General features: G+C 45.0%; 1 protein-coding gene across 2 annotated transcripts; it reads left to right on the top strand.

Annotated features, from left to right (window-relative positions):
• Positions 1-7,253: 7,253 nt before the first annotated feature.
• On the top strand, positions 7,254-20,770 carry AKIRIN1 (akirin 1). 2 transcript variants are annotated; one of them, XM_023196461.2, is made up of 5 exons: positions 7,254-7,637; positions 14,326-14,466; positions 17,092-17,226; positions 18,241-18,312; positions 18,936-20,770. In XM_023196461.2, the coding sequence occupies exons 1-5, from the start codon at positions 7,415-7,417 to the stop codon at positions 18,944-18,946; spliced, it is 582 nt and encodes a 193-aa protein (XP_023052229.1). In that variant the 5' UTR covers positions 7,254-7,414; the 3' UTR covers positions 18,947-20,770. The 2 variants fall into 2 exon arrangements, with proteins under 2 accessions (XP_023052229.1, XP_023052230.1); XM_023196462.2 differs by lacking the exon at positions 14,326-14,466 and having other exon boundaries at positions 7,282-7,637.
• Positions 20,771-21,457: the final 687 nt, after the last annotated feature.

The following is a 21,457-nucleotide window of genomic DNA, read 5'->3' as shown; positions in this document are numbered from 1 at the left end:
TTTGTTTGAGACAGAGTCTCGCTCTGTCACCCAGGCTGCAGTGCAGTGGCACAATCTCAGCTCACTGCAACCTCTGCCTCCTGGGTTCAAGCGATTCTCCTGCCTCAGCCTCTGGAGTAGCTGGGATTACAGGCATGCGCCACCACACCCAGCTAATTTTTGTATTTTTAGTAGAGACGGGGTTTCACCATGTTGGCCAGGTTGATCTCAAACTCCTGACCTCAGGTGATCTGCCCACCTCAGCCTCCCAAACTGCTGGGATTACAGGCATGAGCCACTGAACTTGGCCTCCAATGGATATTAATGGACTATCTGAAATTTGTTATATATAACATATATTAATACATAAATATATAATTATATAAGCATAAAATATATAAATGAATATGTAGACACATATATTGTATTATAGCTGTGTTCCTCTGTAATCGTATGTATTGTATTTTATGCACTTAAAAACATTCAGATAAGGGGTGTATGACACATAAGGGAAAGCTAAGAACTCCTACCTTTAACAATCCCACCTGCCCCTACAACTTCAGTAACCATTTTTCCACCAATTACTCACCTGAATTTTTTTCTCCAATTCAGATATTTCTTGAATTCCAGACCCGCATATTTACATACAAATACCTCCACTGGATGCCCAAGTGAGGCTTTAAAGGAACCTCTAACACAACATGTCCGAAACAAAACTCATTTTCCTCCTCAGTCTGATCATTTTCCAACTAAAACTTTCTCAGAATATGGTGCTGGGAAAGCTAGTAGCCTAGTCCATCTCCCTCACCTCCATATCTAAGCCTCACCAAGGTCTGTTGATTTAATCTCCTAAACTTTGTTCATTTCCGTCTACTTTACTCATAGTGTGGAGGTGGAGGTTACTGGTGACCTTACTTGTTTTAGTGGAATGGGAAGGGCACAGGTCAGATAGACATGGGTTAATGAGTAGTGAGTAGGCGGCACAAAAAAGGAGAACATAAATACAGACAATTCCTTTGGAAACTTTGGACAAAAAATCCTAGAAGATTTTGGAAGATGGTATCTTTCATTCCTTCAATCCAAACAACACTGTTCCCTGGCACCAGTAAATAGGCAGAGCCTCAGATCTCTTGCTAGGCTTTACAAGGTAAACCAGCATAAAAACATCCCCTCTCCTCTGTGAGGATATGAAAGAATTTGTGTGTGCTTGGAGGTGGGAGGTACCTGTAATATTACAAAAGGAATACTGCAAGACGTGCATCTGGACAGATACAGTAACCTCTTTATTGATTTCCTTCATCCATCCCTGCTCTCCTTCAAACTGTTTTCCACGGGGCAGCCATGAACTTCAAATGTAATTTCTGATCATATTTAAATTTCTTCCTTTGCTTTCCTCACTAGTTTTTTCTCCCTGACTCCAGATTCATACTCTGGACCACAGTCACTGGAGACGTATTTGGATTCCTCACACTATGTTCTCTTCTATCACAGGCCTTCATATGTGCTGTCCCCTCTGCTGTCTCCACCCTTTTGTTGTTTAATTAACTCCGACTGATTCATCAGCTTTTAGCTCAAATGTCATTTCTTCAGAGAAGTTTTCTTTTTTTTTTTTTTTTGAGACGGAGTCTCGCTCTGTCGCCCAGGCTGGAGTGCAGTGGCCGGATCTCAGCTCACTGCAAGCTCCGCCTCCCGCGTTTACGCCATTCTCCTGCCTCAGCCTCCCGAGTAGTTGGGACTACAGGCGCCCGCCACCTCGCCCGGCTAGTTTTTTGTATTTTTTAGTAGAGACGGGGTTTCACGGTGTTAGCCAGGATGGTCTCGATCTCCTGACCTTGTGATCCACCCGTCTCGGCCTCCCAAAGTGCTGGGATTACAGGCTTGAGCCACCGCGCCCGGCCCCAGAGAAGTTTTCATCGCCCTCCAGGACAGGCTAGGACTCCTGACTTTAATCACATCCTGTCTTTTTCCTTCATAGTACTTTTCATAGTTTGCAGTTACATATTTGATGTGAATATTTCATTGACATCTGTCATTTCTAACAGTTGAAACCCCTGTGAAGGGGTAAGGAGCCTTTTCATACCATGGTATCCTCAACCACGATACTAAGTTAGTATATAAAGCCTAGCACACTGAAGATACTCAATAATGTGTGTGTATGTGTATACTGGCCAAGGGCCTGGATATGCAAAGCAAAGCAAACATGGACTGTGGTGATCTCATAAGGAGACACTAAACTGAGTAGCTATTTCAGGGCTCCCTGAAGAACATCTCTATGGTTAGGCCTTTGTCATCGGCAGCATATAATAGGATATACCATCTACTTGTTTGGTTTCTGAATCCACCCACACTCAGCAATGTGGACTCTCAGCTTTCAGAGACAGACCAACCTTGAGATAATTGCCATTTCTTTCTTTTCTTTTTCTTTTTTTGAGACAGAGCCTTGCTCTGTCACCCAAGCGGGAGTGCAGCAGTGTAATCTTGGCTCACTACAACCTCCACATCCTGGATTCAAGCGATTCTCATGCCTCAGCCTCCCGAGTAGCTGGGATTACATGCGTGCACCACCAGGCCTGCTAATTTTTGTATTTTTAGTAGAGACGGGTTTTCACCATGTTAGCCGGGATGGTCTTGAACTCCTGGCCTCTTGATTCACCTGCCTCAACCTCCCAAAGTGCTGGGATTACAGGTGTGAGCCACCATGCCCAGCCCCATTTCTTCATTTGACCAATATTTATTCTGAACCTATCCCTACTGTATTCAAACACTGTATTGGGGGTGGAAAAACACAGATGAATGAGGCCTAGCTATTATTCTCAAGGAATTTATAGTTTGGAAGCATAGTCAGATACACAAATTATAACTTCCTCTTTTATTTATTTATTTATTTGGAGATGGAGTCTTGCTCTGTTGCCCAGGTTGGAGCGCAGTGGCGCGATCTCAGCTCACTGCAACCTTTGCCTCCTAGGCTCAAGCGATTCTCCTACCTCAGCCTCCTGAGTAGCTGGGACTACAGGTGTGTGCCACCACACCCAGCTGATTTTTGTATTTTTAGTAGAGATGGGGTTTCACCATGTTGGCCAGGATGGTTTCAATCTCCTGACCTCACGTGATCGGCCTGCCTTGGACTCCCAAAGTGCTGGGATTACAGGCACGAGCCACCATGCCCAGTCCATACTTAAAAGTTTTAAAGAATCTCAGACAAGACAGTGACTATCAAAGCATTTCGTAAAACCCTAGCTTAGCCGGATGTGGTGGCTCACACCTGTAATCCCAGCACTTTGGGAAGCCAAGGAGGTGGATTATGAGGTCAGGAGATTGAGACCATCCTGTCTAACATGGTGAAACCCCTCCTCTACTAAAAATACAAAAACAAAAAATTAGCCAGGCGTGGTGGCACATGCCTGTAATCCCAGCTACTCGGGAGACTGAGGCAGGAGAATGAGAGATTGCAGTCAGACGAGATCACGCCATTGCACTCTAGCCTGGGTGACAGAGCGAGACTCCATCTCAAAAAAACAAAACAAAACCAAAAAAGGCCAGGCATGGTGGCTCAAGCCTGTAATCCCAGCACTTTGGGAGGCCGAGACAGGCGGATCACGAGGTCAGGAGATCGAGACCATCCTGGCTAACACGGTGAAACCCCGTCTCTACTAAAAACTACAAAAAAAAACAACAAAAAAACTAGCTGGGCGAGGTGGCGGCGCCTGTAGTCCCAGCTACTTGGGAGGCTGAGGCAGGAGAATGGCGTGAACCCGGGAGGCGGAGCTTGCAGTGAGCTGAGATCCGGCCACAGCACTCCAGCCTGGGCAACAGAGCCAGACTCCGTCTCAAATAAAAAAAAAAAAAAACAAAAAAAAAATCCCTAGCTTATAGAAGTCTTAGTCAAGGTGGTTCATGCCTGCAATCCCAGGAGGCCAGGAGGTTGAGACCAGCATGGGCAATATAGTGAGACCTCTGTCTCTAAAACAAGTTTAGCAAACTTAAATTTAAGTTTAAAAATTAGCCAGGTGAGGCTGGGCACGGTGGCTCATGCCTGTAATCCCAGCACTTTGGGAGGCTGAGGCAGGCAGATCACCTGAGGTCAGGAGTTCGAGACCAGCCTGACCAACATGGAGAAACCCCATCTCTACTAAAAATACAAAATTAGCCAGGCGTGGTGGCACATGCCTGTAATCCCAGCTACTCAGGAGGCTAAGGCAGGAGAACTGCTTGAACCTGGGAGGCAGAGGTTGCAGTGAGCCAACATTGCACCATTGCACTCCAGCCTGGGCAACAAGAGCAAAACTTCGTCTCAAAAAGAAAAAAAAAGCCAGGTGTGGTGCTGCACACCTGTAGTCCTAACTATTTGGGAGGCTAAGCCCAGGAGTTTTCAGGACTACAGTGAGCTATGATTGCACCACTACACTCAGCCTGGATGACAGAGTAAGACCCTGTCAGTGCTATTTAGAATGACTACCCAAGGGGGCATACTTTTCAAACCTTCTAAGCTCTCACTTTGGACCTGTTTACACCATAAGAAGGCAATTTACTTGGCCCACATTAGACAAGCCCCTTAAAAAATAACCATCACTGTGCTGGACGCGGTGGCTCACACCTGTAATCCCAGCACTTTGGGAGGCCAAGGCGGGGATCACTTGAGGTCAGGAGTTTGAGATTAGCAGTTTGAGAAACCCGTCTCTAGTAAAAATACAAAAATTAACCAGGCATAGTGGCACACGCCTGTAGTCCCAACTACTGGGAGGCTGAGGCAGGAGAATTGCTTGAACCCGGGAGGCAGAGGTTGCAGTCAGCTGAGATTACACCACTGCACTTCAGCCTGGACGACAGAGCAAAACTCTGTCTCAAAACAAACAAACAAACAAACCATCACTACGTTGCTTTTTATGTCCTTGACTGTCATTAGACATAACAAAAAGTATCCATGTCAATTTTGCTTTAGCATTTGTTGTTAAAATCTTCCTGATTGCTTTATTAAATCATTCACTGTTTCCTAATAAAATCACATGAGAAACTACCTTTAAGATTTGGTTATGGCCGGGCGCGGTGGCTCAAGCCTGTAATCCCAGCACGTTGGGAGGCCGAGACGGGCGGATCACGAGGTCAGCAGATCGAGACCATCCTGGCTAACACGGTGAAACCCTGTCTCTACTAAAAAATACAAAAAACTAGCCGGGCGAGGTGGCGGGCGCCTGTAGTCCCAGCTACTTGGGAGGCTGAGGCAGGAGAATGGCTTAAACCCGGGAGGCAGAACTTGCAGTGAGCTGAGATCAGTCCACTGCACTCCAGCCTGGGTGACAGAGCGAGACTCCGTCTCAAAAAAAAAAAAAGATTTGGTTATACAGGAAAAAAAAAAATCTGTGATGTCTCCTATGATTAATTCATTCCTTTCAGATGACAAAATAAATTCAACATGTACTGTGTTTTCATTTTTACCCTAGCATCCAGGAAGCTCATTCTTTCTTTCTTTCTTCCTTCCTTCCTTCCTTCCTTCCTTCCTTCCTTCCTCCCTCCCTCCCTCCCTCTCTTTCTCTCTCTTTCTCTCCCTCCCTCTCTCTCTCTTTCTTTTTCTTTTTTGAGACAGAGTCTCACTCTGTCTCCCAGGCTGGAGCGCAGTGGCACGATCTCAAGGTGGCAAGCAATTCTCCCACCTCAAACTCCCCAGTGGCTGAGATTACAAGTGTGCACCACCACGCCTGCCTAGTTTTTGTATTTTTAGTAGAGACAGAGACAGGGTTTTACCATGTTGTCCAGACTGGTCTCCAACTCCTACCTTCAAGTGATCCACCCGCCTCAGCCTCCAAAGTTCTGAGATTACAGGCGTGAGCCACCGCACCCAGCCAAGAACTACATTTCAAATTCAGTTACAGTCTTGTTTAAAACCATGATAATTGTGATCTCCTTTTTCTCTGGCCCTAATATTCTATTTCTAGTTTTCTAGCCTATTGTAAAGTCCCTTTATTCTCTTGTGGACAAGAGAGGAGATAAAATTAACATGTGGTATGCTGATTTTAGAATTATTTCTGCAATTTTACAAAGATAAATGCAAAAATACATGTCCTATGTTATGATATTTAAAGAATGTGTAGAGGTTACTCCGGGCACACTGCCTATGGGGTAGCCCTGTTCACAAGGAAGCAGGGAAAACAAACAAACAAACAAAAAAAAAGAATTTGTAGTAACTGAAGAGGATCCAGAGGAAAGCAATGGAAAAAGAACAATGAATGGGGACTGGGGTAGTATGCCCATATTCTCCAACTCATATTGTGGCACATTGATGTAGCATATGGGCTAACAGAAGTGAATATCTGAAATTCGGACTGTCCTGAAAAATCCTGGAGATATGTTGAAGACAAATCCCAGGTGTCATGGTCATTATTCAGTATATACAAGAAGTTACAGAAAGGCTTCATCCTTTCTTTGGATCACAGATTCCTTTGATGATCTGTTGAAAATATCGGAGCTGCTCCCCAGAAAAATACAGACGCGTAGAGTTTCAGAAAGCAGAACCGTCCTGTTATCTATTTATTTTTCCAGAATATCAAAAGCACTTTACAGCTGGTATTGCTGTAAAGAATTCAGAAAGACGAGGAAGAACCTGAGCTGCCAAGTCAGATGGGAAGAATGGCAAATCAGCTACCAGCTGAAGTTCTTAACACTCTGAAGCGATTCTTACACGGTTTAATCCAGTGGGTGCTTTTTGCGTATTCTCAACTTTTTAAAGTAACATATCCCTTTGATGAGGTGCTTAAGGTATGGGTCAGCTATCTCAAAAATACTCCCACAAACACCCCCACCCTCGCTCCCACCCCACAAATCTGCAAATAATTTCATGGGGTTCATGGACTTGCTAAAGCCCATCCTCCAATACTCGCTTCTGTTTAAGTGCAGACTTCCCAGGACTCAGCGGAATGCCCTTGATGACCTTTAACAATCACCCTTTTATCATGGGGACAAGAGCGGCCTAGAACGTTGTTTTTGGAGTCACCAGACCCCCATGGCCCCTCACCAGACCCCTTCAAGCTCTCCCCTCCCCCACGCCCGCGCAGCGCAGGTGCGAAAACCTTAGGGGCCACCCGGGCGCTACAGCCCTAAAGCGGGGGGGATGGGACCCTGGGAGGGGCGGGGGTGGGGGTGGGGGCCTTCCCGGTGTTGCTTGGTGACCACGCTCTCCGCCCAGACCATTCCATTTCTTCAGCAGGGGGTGCCCCGGGCCGGGCCGGCGCTGACCGGCCTCGCAGAGCCACCCTCTTCCGGCTTGCCCCCCTCTGTCGAGCGATGGCGTGCGCCCGTGACGTCACAGAAGGCGGGGCCAGCGCCGCTGCCGGGTGCTGGAGGCGCCATTGGAGCCGGCTTGGCTGGCGAGCCCCGCTGAGGAGCCGGAGGTTGGGCAGCAGTTACCGTCGCGTCCGCTCCCGGTTCCTGGCCCCTCAGCAGCATGGCGTGCGGGGCGACGCTGAAGCGGCCCATGGAGTTCGAGGCGGCGCTGCTGAGCCCCGGGTCCCCGAAGCGGCGGCGCTGCGCCCCTCTGCCCGGCCCCACTCCGGGCCTCAGGCCCCCGGACGCCGAGCCGCCGCCGCCACCGTTTCAGACGCAGACCCTACCGCAGAGTCTGCAGCAGCCCGCCCCGCCCGGCAGCGAGCGGCGCCTTCCAACTCCTGGTAACCTGCGCTGCTGCGGGCTTGGCAGGAAGCCAGGCCCAGGCATTTTTTTGGGGACGTTGGGGGAGGGTTGGGAATACCAGGCCAGTTTACCCAGGGACCCCTTCTATGCCTTGAGAAAAGGGAACTGGGATGCCGCTGGGCCTGGTTGCTTCCGGGGATGGGAGGCATCCGGGAGGGGTTGTGGGGCCACAGGGTCGGTTTTCGGTTATCCTGGAGCAGGAGAGCCTGGAGGGGTGGACACCAAAGAGGAAGATGGGAATACCTCTGGCCGCTCAGGGCTTTCCCTGTCGCTGAAGCCCCTCCTGCCTCCGCTGGCCGGGTCTACACCGAGCCATCCTGCAGATCCAGTGGGCCATGGAGAATTGGATTCTGCTCACGAACCTGGCCTGGAGGGCGGGGGTGGGTTGGGGGTGGGTTACCGGGAAGGGGCGCGAGTGCGTGCTGTTTAGCGCTGTACTGTGTAGCTTGTAGGGAGACATGATTTCCAGAAGTCTTTAGGGACCCAGAGGCCGTCGGAAGAGTCACGGAATCCGATTTCAACCTGATCATTTCTAAGGGACTGGCCACGTTCTTTTATTATGTGGCTATTGCCTTGCACCATATATGGCTTGAAATCGGCAGATCATTAGCTAGAATTTGAGAATCCTACGACTTACGGAGGTTCTACAGAACTAAGAATGTAACTGTCCTTAACAGGGACTCTCCATTAAGGCATTCCACTTTGTCCAAGGAAAAGGAAGGACTGGCATTACAGTAGACACCTCATAGTGCAGGAGTAAAGGGGAGGGTGCTTCAGCATTAATATTATGCGATTTTAAAGGACTTCCGGAAATGAGGAGGACGTCTCAATAATGGATTAGGGCAAGTCGTTTCTTTGTGTCTTTTTCTATTCCTCAAGCTTAAGCAAAACCTTAGGCTCACCGTAAAATCATCCTTTCTTCACCCCTTTTAAGTAGCAGTGCCTTCAGGTTTCATTTCCTCCTTCCTCTGCATATCGATCCGCAATGCAAATTGCAGGCCTTCTGCCTCACACCAAGATTCCTACACCCCGCTAAAGCTCTCCCGGACTTCATATCCTTAACTCGAGTTCACTTTTCTATCCTAGAATTCAAAGTACTTATGAACTGTGACCATATCTTACCTAGTCAGTCTCTTACGCATTTTTTTCAAACTGTGCCTCTGCTCTTTCCTCTAGACCCACCGCTCTGTGCCCTTATCATGTTTTTCCCTTCTGTTTGCTAATCCCATAAGAGTAATTACTTCGTCTCTTATCCATTACCTGACTAACCTGCCCATAAAAACGCTGTTCTACTTTAAATTGCCTGGCCATTCATTGTTGTATAACCTTATGTACAGAATGAGATAATGTTTGCAAAAGTCCATTTTAAAGAACCCTCAAAGACAGAGGCCACAGATGGCCACTTGCAGTGATGTTTTGTTCTTCCTTGGCTCCTGCAGATACTTAAAGATAGTCCATAATCTTTTTGGTTCTCACTTATGCAAATTGGAGTTAATATTTGCCCTATCTTTTGTTGAAGAACCCTCAAGATAGTTGCAAAAAATATTTTGAAAAGTATAAAGTGATGGGTTTAATGTAAATGTTTTATTTTTTCAATACTACCCTCTAGACTAATTCGGTTGTAGTTCACATTACAGTAGCTGCTTCGTAAGTGATTTTTGGGCCAGGCGAGGTGGCTTACGCCTGTAATCCCAGCACTTTGGGAGGCCATGGCGGGTGGATCACAAGATCAGGAGACCGAGACTATCCTGGCCAACATGGTGAAACCCCGTTTCTACTAAAAATAGTCGGTCGTGGTGGGGGGCGCCGGTAGTCCCAGCTACTCAGGAGGCTGAGGCAAGAGATCACTCAAACTCGGAAGGCGGAGGTTGCATTGACCCAAGGTCGTGCCACTGCACTCCAGCCTGGCGACAGAGCGAGACTCCATCTTAAAAAAAGTATTTTTTGTTGTGGGGGGAGTGGTGGCGTGGGCCTGTAATCCAGCTACTAGGGAAGCTGAGGCAGGAGAATCGTTTGAACCCGGGAGGCAGAGGTTGCTGTGAGCCAGAGATCACACCAGTGCGCTCCAGCCTTGGGCAACAAGAGCAAAACTCCATCTCAAAAAAAAAAAAAAAAAATGTGGGCAAGGTGTGGTGGCTCACACTTGCGATCCCTGCACTTTGGGAGGCTGAGGCAGGCGGATTGCTTGAGCCCAGGAGTTGGAGACAAGTCTATGCGACATAATGAGACCTTGTTTCCACAAAAGAATTCTAAGGCCGGGCGCAGTGGCTCACTTCTGTAATCCCAGCACTTTGGGAGGCAGAGGCAGGCGGATTACCTGAGGTCGGAAGTCTGAGACCACCCTGACCAACATGGAGATATCCCGTCTCTACTAAAAATACAAAATTAACCGGGAGTAGTGGTGCATGCCTGTAATCCCAGCTACTTGGGAGGTTGAGGCAGGAGACTACTTTGAACCTGGGAGGCGGAGATTGTGGTGAGCCGAGATCGCGCCATTGTACTCCATCCTGGGCAACAAGAGCAAAACTCCATCTCAAAAAAAAAAAAAAAACCTAAAAAATTAGCTGGGTAATTTTTCTGGAATCCAAAATGCTGCGAAGTCTGAACTGCTCCAAAAACTGAGTGTCAATATGACAGTCAAAGGAAATACTTATTCATTGGAGTTTTTCTGATTTGGGGTAAGGGATGTTCAATTGCTGAGTATAATGGAACTATTCCGCAATCCAAAACTTCTGTCTCAGGCATTTTGGATGAGGGATGCTCAATTTGTATGGTACTTTTTGTGGAAAGGTTCTGTAAAACTAAGGCTTTTATTGCTTAAATCTTGGTAGGTGGATTCCAGGCATGGAAGAAGGGGTTGCTGACCACAGTAGCATTTTAGCTGAGTCTTTTTTTTTTTTTTTTTTTTTTGAGACAGAGTCATTCTGTTGCTCAGGCTTTGTTACCCAGGCTGGAGTGTAGTGGCGCAATCTCGGCTGACTGCCACCCCCGTCGCCCGTGTTCAAGCGATTCACCTGCCTCAGCCTCCCCAGTAGCTAGGATTACAGGCATGCGTCACCACGCTCGGCTAATTTTTTTTTTTTTTTGAGATGGCATTTCATTCTTGTTTCCCAGCCTGGAGCGCAGTAGTGTGATCTCAGCTCACTGCAACCTCCACCTCCCAGGTTCAAGCGATTCTCCTGCCTCAGGCTCCCAAATCGCTGGGATTGGAGGCGCATACCACCATGCCCAGCTAATTTTTGTATTTTTAATAGAAATGGGGTTTCATCATATTGGTAAGGCTGGTCTCAAACACCTGACCTCAGGTGATCCACCCACCTTAGCCTCCCAAAGTCCTGGGGTTACAGGCATGAGCCACCGCACCTGGCCTGCTAATTTTTGTATTTTTAGTCGAGACAGGGTTTCACTATGTTGGCCAGGCTGGTCTCAATCACCTGACCTCAGGTGATCCACCCGCCTTAGCCTCCCAAAGTCCTGGGGTTACAGGCATGAGCCACCGCACTTGGCCTGCTAATTTTTGTATTTTTAGTCGAGACAGGGTTTCACCATGTTGGCCAAGCTGGTCTCGAACTCCTGACCTCAAGTGATCTGCCCACCTCAGGCTCCCAAAGTGCTGGGATTACAGGCGTGAGCCACTGCGCCCGGCTAGCTGAATCTTGATAAAGTTTGAGCAATAGGCCCATTTTGAGCACAGGGAAACTGAGAGCAAAGTCCAGAAAACCCACAATTTAAGGAAAGAATAACGTAAATGAATTGTAGTGGAATCCAGATGGAACCAGGAAAATAAATTGAGGCCAGATCTTGGAAAGTGTTGACTGCCATGTTCGAGAGTTTGATTTTTGGTTTGTAGCAGGTAGGAACACTGTAGAGTGTGGAGGATGGGCTTAGACCTGAAAGAATCTGGCAGCACAATCTCAAGTAACGGAGGCAAGGATTAAAATTATCCACTGTTAAAATGAAATTTGTTTTGAAAAAAATTTTGTGTTTTATATGGCCTTCTTCAAAAGAAAATCATGTCTACTTTCTTATTTTTCTCCCATAGATACTGTGTTTAGATTTCTGGACTTCTTAGTCCTACCACCCTCAAAATAGTATCTTTCCATTTGTTAACACTGCCATACAGGAGGCAGAGGTCTATCAAAGACCTGTTCTTTTGAGCATTGTCCTCTTACTTGTCCTTTCTTGTTTCAAGTATTTCTGGTTCTTATCCTTGTATTGGCTCTGGCTTGAGGAATAAGACATTTTAAAATAAAGTGGGGCAGTGGTGGCTCTCGCCTGTATTCCCAGCACTTTGGGAGGCTGAGGCGGGTAGATCAGCTGAGATCGGGAGTTTGAGACCAGTCTAGCCAACATGGCGAAACCCTGTCTCTACTAAAAATACAAAAATTTAGCTGGGTGTGGTGGCGGGTGCCTGTAATCTCAACTACTCTGGAGGCTGAGGCAGGAGAATCACTTGAACCTGGGAGGTGGAGGTTGCAGTGAGCTGAGATTGTGCTATTTGCACTACAGCCTAGACAACAGAGTAAGACTCTCAAAAAATAAAATGAAGTGAAAACTTAATAAATTCAGGGATCTAAAATATGAACTTCATAGCACTGTCTTCCTCTTCCTTTTTTTTTTTTTTTGAGGCAGAGTCTTACTCTGTCATCCAGACTGGAGTCCAATGGCATGATCTCAGCTTGCTGCAACCTCTGCCTCCCGGGTTGAAGCAATTCTCCTGCCTCAGCCTCCCAAGTAGCTGGGATTACAGGTGCACGCCACCATGCCCAGCTAATTTTTGTGTTTTTAGTAGAGACAGTTTTGCCATGTTGGCCAGGCTGGTCTCTAACTCCTGATCTTAGGTGATCCGCCTGCCTAGGCCTCCCAAAGTGCTGGGATTACAGGCGTGAGCCACCATGCGCAGCCTTTTTTTCCTTTTTTTTTGATACTGGGTCTCGTTATGTTGCCCAGGCTGGCCTCAAGTGATCCTCCCATCTAGGCCTTCCAAAGTGCTGGATTGCAGGCTTGAGCCACTGTGCCCATGGCACTCTTTTTTTTGTTTGTTTGTTTGTTTTTTGAGACAGAGTCTCCTTGTGTTTCCCAGGCTGGAGTGCAGTGGAGCAAACTTGGCTCAATGCAACCTCCGCCTCCCAAGTAATTCTTCTGCCTCAGCTTCCGGAGTAGCTGGGACTACAGGCGCCCGCCACCACACCCGGCTAATTTTTTGTATTTTTAGTAGAGACAGTGTTTCACCATGTTAGCCAAGATAGTGTCGATCTCATGACCTCGTAATCTGCCTGCCTCAGCCTCCCAAAGTGCTGGGATTACAGGCGTGAGCCACCATACCCAGCCGGCCCATAGCACTCTTAAAGCATCTCCTACATTGTTCCAGTATTTAGGCTGAAAGTTAGGGAGTTTGACTATGTGTGGAACCACTGGAATTCATGTCAGTTCCTGGACTGTACTGTCACTTGTTATGACATTGTTATCTTTGGTTTTTATTTTTACCACCTTATCAGGTAGGTATTTGACGTTTATATTGAAGAAGTAAAGATCTTGAATAACTTCTCAAGGTTATACTCACACAGCTAGTAAGAAGCAAAGTGGCATTGTTAATACCTCCTTTAAAAAAAAGGTGGTTATATAGCAAAGTATACACTAGAATAATTTGAGTTGTTTGAGATGGGTGCAGTTATCTATTTTTTTTAAATTAGTAGGTACAAACAAAGAACTTGAAAACCACATCCTTTCAGATTCTTTGTTGTTTCTAGGAGTATATTTCAAGGTGGTTAGTAATTTGTGTTTCCTGGGCTCCCTTTAATAGTGTTAGCAAATTTGCTTTGTGATTACCTTGACTTAGAATCTCCCCACACACTGCGTTGCCTCTTAGGATCAGAAAACTATTTTCTAAGCCCTGGCCATCACTTCTGGGCATTAAATCTCAGTTATTTCCTTGGTCAGTGTCCTCACTGCAAACATAATGGTTTCTGCTGCCCTCTTTTACAAAGTTTGTTTTGATTTGTTTTTTAGATAAATCATCCGGGCTCCCCTGTGGTTTTTTGTTGAGATGAGATTTTGCTGTGTTGTTCAGGCTAGTCTCCCGGGCTCAAGGGATCCTCCCGCCTCAGCCTGCAGAGTAGCTGGGATTACACCCAGCTTTGGAGCCACCACTTCTGGCTCCAAAGATGCTTTTTTAAAGTCCCATACGGGACAAGAGCTTCCTTGTTAGAAGGCCTTGGGCAGTATGAGACTCACCCCTTAATACCCTAGTTTGTGAAATTGTAAAATTTAAAGGAGATTAAAAAATAGTCCCTGTTAGGTAAACAGAGGTTTCTTTTACTGTAGATTGTACTAGTTAACCATCCAGCTAACTGCAGATCTTGTGTTCATTGCCACAGGAGAACGAGTAAAGGAAACTCTGGCTGGTTTATGCCAAAGTAGCTGTTCTTTTATGCATTGTTGAAATAGTGGCAATAAGAACATACAGTCTTTGAAGCCACTGGGGAGTGCTTTGTACAGTATAAACATTTTGCTTGTTTATGTGGGGAGAGGGGAAGATTGAGACCTACATGCCAAAGGGAGTATCTGAAGTCTAGTCAGAAGATCTTTGTCTCTTCCCACTTCTGAAGAAAGTTTGAAGAAATGAGACAATCAAGTGAAAGCTCAAGTTTGTTTCTTTTTTGTTAGAGCAAATTTTTCAGAACATAAAACAAGAATATAGTCGTTATCAGAGGTGGAGACATTTAGAAGTTGTTCTTAATCAGAGTGAAGCTTGTGCTTCGGAAAGTCAACCTCACTCCTCAGCACTCACAGCACCTAGCTCTCCAGGTAAGCCTGCTTTGATCTGCAAAATCCACATAAGAGTTTATAAATGGTGCTTATAATGATGAATCCAGAATTGGCCTCCTCTAATGTAATACACTTGCTAAAGTGGGTATATCAATACTTAGAGATGTTTTTAAAACTATACAGTCATGAAATTGGAAGAAACCTCACATTGATTTGATGTGCTTCCATCCACCCAATCAATACAAGACTATCTTCCTGTATAACTGCAATGTGTAATATTGTAGCCAGTATGTAATAAATAGCCACATGTGGGCTATTTAATTTTAAACTAATTAAAATTAGATAAAATTTTGGCTGGGCGAGGTGGCTCATGCCTGTAATCCTAGCACTTTGGGAGGCTGAGGCAGGCGGATCTCCTGAGGGCAAGAGTTCAAGATCAGCCTGGCCAACATGGCAAAACCTCGTCTCTACTAAAAATACAAAAATATTAGCCAGGCATGGTGGCTCGCACCTGTAATCCTGGCTACTCAGGAGGCTGAGGTTACAGTGAGCTGAGGTCACACCACTGTACTCCAGTCTGGGTGACAGAGTGAGTCTCTGTCTCAAAAAAAGAAAAAAAGTTTTTTTTTAATTTTGTTCCTCAAGTTCGGTAGTCACATTTCAGGTGCTCAGTAGCCACATATGGCTGTTGTATTGTACATACAATTACAAGATATTTCCGTAATTGCAAAAAGCTCTGTTCAACAGGGACTGCTCATTATTGACAAGTGGTCAAAGAGGATGTGCTAAAAAATAGAATCTCAAGGTTGGAGACAATCTTTATGGTCATGTAGTGACTCAGTTTTGCCTGCCATATTGCCTCCTGTTGAGGTTCAACAGCCCAGTGTTTGACTATCTCCAGTGGTGGTGAAATCTGTCTCCTTTAATAGCAGAAGAGTCTATTTCCTCACAAAGTATTCTACTTAACAGTTCTAAAGGTTAAAAGTTACCTTGATTAAAAATTGTCTCCTTACAAAATATAAACTGGGGTTTGGCCAGAATTAGCGTTAGAGGAGAATGAGATACTGCTTGATGGGTAAGGAGTTTTAGTTTTTGTAGTGATGGAAGTGTTCTGGAACTAGAAGTGGTGGTAGTAGCGCAACATTTTGATTATGCTAAATGCCACTGTCTTGTTTGCTTTAAAGTGATTGCTTCTATGTTATGTGACTTTTACCTTAACAAATTATTATTTTTTTAATCCAGAGTTCCTGGCTCTGGAACTGCACCCTTTCTAATTGCTCCTGCACATACATGATAAACCTGTCAGTGGTTACAACTAGCACTATTCTCTTGAGATTTCAGTAATATAATTTTAAAGTAATAGGATATGTTATGGTTAACAAAACAATTACAAATAATGACTAGTGAGATGTTTTGGTTAGATTTTATTTGTAGAGAAAATAAAATATCCTTTAGTTAGTTTAAGCAAAAAATTATTTGTTCCAGGGTGTTAAATGGCTTACAGGCTAACAAATGGCCAAAGAAACAGATTTTAGCCTGAGCTTTGAAGAACAACTCAGAACTGGGCTGCCACCAGGGCTGCTGGCTCCCCGCCCCCCCCTTTTTTTTTTTTGAGATGGAATCTTTCTCTGTCGCCCAGGCTGGAGTGCAGTGGCATGATCTCGGCTCGCTGGAACCTTCGCCTCCTAGGTTCAAGCAATTCTGCTATTCAGCCTCCCGAGTAGCTGGGACTACAGGCGCCCACAAGCATGCCTGGCTATTTTTTGTATTTTTAGTAGACACGGGGTTTCACCATGTTGGCCAGGCTGGTCTCAAACTCCTCACCTCAAGTGATCCACCTGTCTTGGCCTCCAAAGTGCTGGAATTACAGGTGAGAGCCACCATGCCTGGCCAGGGCTGCTGCTTTTATTATGATCAGAAAACCACTTGTGGGATCTGTTCACTTGCCAGCTCCAGAACCAGGCTGGTAGAAGCTTATCCCTGTGACCTATCTCTGTACTGAATTAAAATCTTCTGTGAGTGAACCTGATTAGGAGAACCTTTTTTTCTTTTTTTTTTTTGAGACAGAGTTTCGCTCTTGTTCCCAGTTTGGAGTGCAGTGGTGTGATCTCGGCTCACTGCAACCTCTGCCTCTCAGGTTCAAGCGATTCTCCTATCTCAGCCTCCCGAGTAGCTGGGATTACGGGTGCCCGCCGCCTTGCCCAGCTAATTTTTTGGTATTTTTAGTAGAGATGGGGGTTTCTCCATGTTGGTCAGGCTGGTCTCGAACTCCTGACCTCAGGTGGTCCACCCACCTTGACCTCCCAAAGTGCTGGGATTATAGGCATGGCCACTGCTCCCGGCCTTTTTTTTTTTTTTTTTTTTTTTGAGATGGTGTTTTACTCTTGCCCAGGATGGAGTGCATTGACACAATCTCAGCTCACTGCAACCTCCACCTCAAGCAATTCTCCTGGCTCAGCCTCCTGAGTAGCTGGGATTATGGGCATGCCCCACCACGCCTGGCTAATTTTGTATTTTTAGTAGAGAACAGGGTGTCTCCACGTTGGTCAGTCTGGTCTCGAACTCTCCACCTCAGATGATCCGCCTGCCTTGGCCTCCCAAAGTGCTGGGATTATAGGTGTGAACCACCACACCTGGCCCATACTCGCTTTTTCTTTTGGCCAGGTTCCTCATGGATGAAGAAGGACCAGCCCACCTTTACCCTCCGACAAGTTGGAATAATATGTGAGCGTCTCTTAAAAGACTATGAAGATAAAATTCGAGAGGAGTATGAGCAAATCCTCAATACCAAACTAGCAGGTAGGCCGAGGCAGAGACTATGCCATTGTCCTTAACAGGGTTCAGTTAAGAATTAACGCCAGTTAAATAACTTAGGAAAAGAGAGTAGGACTTCACACAAGGGAGTTTATTGAGTTGTGGGTATTGAAGTTACTCTTTGGTAGTTGCAAACACATCATTTATACGTTATATGAAAGGACTTTGTTGTTTTGTTTGTTTGTTTTTTGAGATGGAGTTTCGCTCTTGTTGCCCAGGCTGGAGTGCAATGGTGCCATCTCGGCTCATCGCAACCTCCGCCTCCCAGGTTCAAGCAATTCTCCTGCCTCAGCCTCCTGAGTAGCTGGGATTACATGCGCCACCATGCCTAGCTAATTTTTTTGTATTTTTAGTGGAGACGGGGTTTCTGCATGTTGGTCAGGCTGGTCTGGAACTCCTAACCTCAGGTGATCCACCCACCTCGGCCTCCCAAACTGCTGGGATTATAAGCGTGAGCCACTGCGCCCGACCACGACTTTATTTTTTAAATAGAGACAAGGTTTTGCTATGAGCCCAGCTCCAGGAGCGTCCAGCTCCAGGCCTCAAGAAATACTCCACCTCAGCTTCCCAGAGTGCTGGCATTACAGGAGTGCTACACTTTGCCCAGTGGAAGGGATTTTTCATTTGCATTTCTGAAAAGAAACAAACCAAGCTCTTGCAATAATTTTGTCTGTCACTAAAGGCATTGAGTAGGCCATTTGGGCTAGCTGGCTGGTAAACAGATGGTTGTGATACTGTACTAAACTCTCAACAGGTGTTATGGAAGAGTGCAGTATTGTCAACATAATCAAACTTCCTAGTAGAAGTCATAGTTAAACATGTGGAGAGTTGGGTGTGATTTGGGAGGAACAGTAGAATAAAAGCAAGGCTAGGGCAGGCTCTGGGTTCTAAGAGGAAGGGTGGAGAATTCATACTGGGAAGCTGTTTGTCATCCTGACACTTGATTCTTAAAAATTGAGGGAGAGTTGCTGAGGATAAGTATGTACCGTCTTCTCACAGAACAATATGAATCTTTTGTGAAATTCACACATGATCAGATTATGCGACGGTATGGGACAAGGCCAACAAGCTGTAAGTATTGCTACGTTTTCTTTGAATTTTCTGTTTCAAGAGCAAAATTTCTACACTGAATCTTAACTCCTGAGAGTAAAAAGTCCCTGTGAAATAAAATGTGCTCGCCACTCTGCTAAGCACATTAAATCCACACCAAAGCTTATATAATCCTCACAGTGACCCTATGAGGGAGTACTATTATTAGCTCCATTTTACCGGTAAAGATAGCACTTACAGAGGTTAAATAATTTGCCCAAGCTTATATAGCTAGTGGTTCAGCTAGGATTAAAATCTAGGTAGTCTGACTCAAGCACCAATTTGTTACCTGTCTTTTCTCCAGAAAGATAGTTTCAGTTGTTAATTTATGAAAGTTGATTCCTTAAGTTAATTTATCAAGTGTGATCAGGATTTCTTATTCTAAATAATTTGCAACTACCAGATAATCAAAGCATAAAATATAAACAGCTGTATATCTAACTGAATTTGAGTCAAGTTCCTTAAATTCTTGATTTTTAGTATATTTTAAGTGGTGACTCATCGTTCATGCTATTTCTCACGTTTACTATTAGTGAAAATTTTTAAAGCATGACACTCCAATTTTTAGTATTCTTACCTTTCTGTTTTTTATTCCTAATTTACAGATGTGTCCTGAAGCTTTGTCACATATCTGGGTACCAGGTTTGACCTCAAGAGATGGCTGCTGTACACTTTTTGCAACTGGTTTGATATCACATTTCAGCTCCAACTTTGCATCCTGAGAACACTTAAACGTTTCTGCAGGTCCATTTTATACAACTTGAAAGACCGTAAAACTTTCTGGTTGCCACAAGCATATCTTTCTTTTCTGCTCATCCAATAAACAGCTGTGCCCTACTGTGATAGATTTTCCAAACAAAAATACCTGGAGCAGCAGTTTAGCAAAATATGCCTTCAGTGGCACTCAACAAATGGAGTTTCCCCAAGCACAGTTCTGTAAGAAGTGCGTGTGAGAGTGTGTGTATATGTGTGTATGTGTATTTTAAGTTATTATTTGTATTGTGCAAAAAAATTTTTTTTATCTTGGGGATTCTGGCTGTGAATTTGGTGCACGACAATTATGGTAAAAAAACATTTGCTTGGTCTACAGGAGATCATTAATGTTTTGTGACCATATAAGTTGTAACAGTGGATTGTTTTTATGTGTAGGTATTGTTAAATACAGGGACTGTTCCCAGGCACAGAACATGAATCGTAAGTTAGGATGGACATTAGATGTGATTATGATGATAAAGCGAAGGTCTGCGGTCCTACATCTACAGATGCGTGGTGAGAAATTAGAACAAACTGGAGATGGGCCATTGACACATGGACTCTGCCTGGGCACGTTAGGAAAATACTTTGACTCCAAGCCTTAAAATACTCACATGGAGTCGGCGCTCACCTCATTCACACAATCATAGAGCTCCCTGGACACTGAACCTCTAAAGGGAAAAGGTCTACCCTGGAGCAGGAGCATCAGGGTTTGCTTGGGAGCATGAGAGGTGAGCTCAGGGCTAGGCCTGGGCCAGGCCCTGGCAGCACTGCTACTTGGGAGGAGCCACTTCACCTTTGTATTAGTTATTAAAAATATAATTTGGGCTGGACGCAGTGGCTCACGCCTATAATCCCAGCACTTTGGGAGTCGGAGGCATGCGGATCACTTGAGGTCAGGAGTTTGAGACCACCCTGGCCAATATGGTGAAACCCCGTCTCTTCTAAAAATACAACAGAATAAGCCGGGCGTGGTGGCAGGCGCCTGTAATCCCAGCTGCTTGGGAGGCTGAGGCAGGAGAATCACTTGAACCCTGGAGGTGGAGGTTGCAGTGAGCACAGATCGCGCCACTGCACTCCAGCCTGGGTGACAAAACGAGACTTCATCTAAAAAAAAACCATAGAATTTGGATCCTTTGGTCAGATTCTCCCAAATTCTTTTGAGGTGTCCATGGTCAACTGCTTCAGCTTTGTTTTGGCAACCCCCTGCCCAAAGTCGCATATAGGCTGTTCTTCACCTTGTTTCCAAGGCTGAGGAACAGAAAGTAGCCTCTGTTTTGAGGAGGTGGAAGTTAAGTATACATTTATTTTTTACTGTGACTTGTTCAGGACCACATTTTACAAAATGCCTTGTTTCCTTTATTGTTTTTGGAAAGGAAAGTTCTATTAATATTGTTTTACTTTGAATATAGAATAGTTTTTTTAATTAGGGCTTATTTTGAAAAATTCTGAGTTTAATTCAAATGTATGCCAATACCTTCCAAAGTAAGGTAATATTCAGAGACAGTTGTTCTGATCAGATGGCTTAGAGAAATTTCTGGAATATTCACATTCGAAGATTCCTTATTAATGAATGTCTTTGACTTAAATCTAACCAAAAACTGCAACATTATTCTTTGTACATTTTCATTATATAGTGTTAACAAGCTTAGTTGCAAACAAATAAAATACTTAAGCTATTTGTTTACCTTGCCTTCTTAATACTGTGATAATGTTTATTAATTCAAATAACTTATGTGAGAGCTGCTATAACCATTTCCCCAGTTTAACATTGCATTGAAAATTTATGGACCTTTAAAAAAAAAAGCCCAACAGTGATTTTTTTTTTCTTTTTTTAGTAATTAAAGAATGATTTTACTTTGTATTTGAAGGGGATTTGTTTCATCTCTTCTTTTTTCAGGGTAGTCACTTGTTCCTAAAAGAGGAACATAGCAGTGGCTGTAATGGGAATGACTCTGCAGTGGTTAAGTCACACCAAAATAAGGAAAGCAGCTGTGGGGGCCATCAGAAGCTGTGGAGGCTGGACCGGTAATGGGGAATGCTGCCCCACTGAAGTCTTACTGGAGATCAGTGTGATGTGCTCACTCAACTATAAAGTGTCAGCCCCCATTCCAACTAAGTGGCTCCTGGCTGGGAAGTAGAGTAGGTTTCGTAAGGAAAATGACACCTGCTCACCCCACCCTCTCACTATACCCATTGTTGTTAGGCTATCGTATAATGATAAAGTTGCCCTCTGAGGCCACAAGGTAAGACCAAACCACCAGGGCTGGGTTTTGGGATCCCCTCTAAATAGACCACACATGTTTGTTTAGTGTTTATAGTCTAGAGAAAAGACAATTCCTGGGACAGAAAATGGGGGCCTAGAACGTGGATC

Source organism: Piliocolobus tephrosceles, chromosome 1, assembly GCF_002776525.5.
Source record: "Piliocolobus tephrosceles isolate RC106 chromosome 1, ASM277652v3, whole genome shotgun sequence".
Lineage (NCBI taxonomy): Eukaryota > Metazoa > Chordata > Mammalia > Primates > Cercopithecidae > Piliocolobus > Piliocolobus tephrosceles.
Note: the sequence above shows the minus strand (reverse complement) of the source record. Positions and strands in the feature narration are given on the sequence as shown.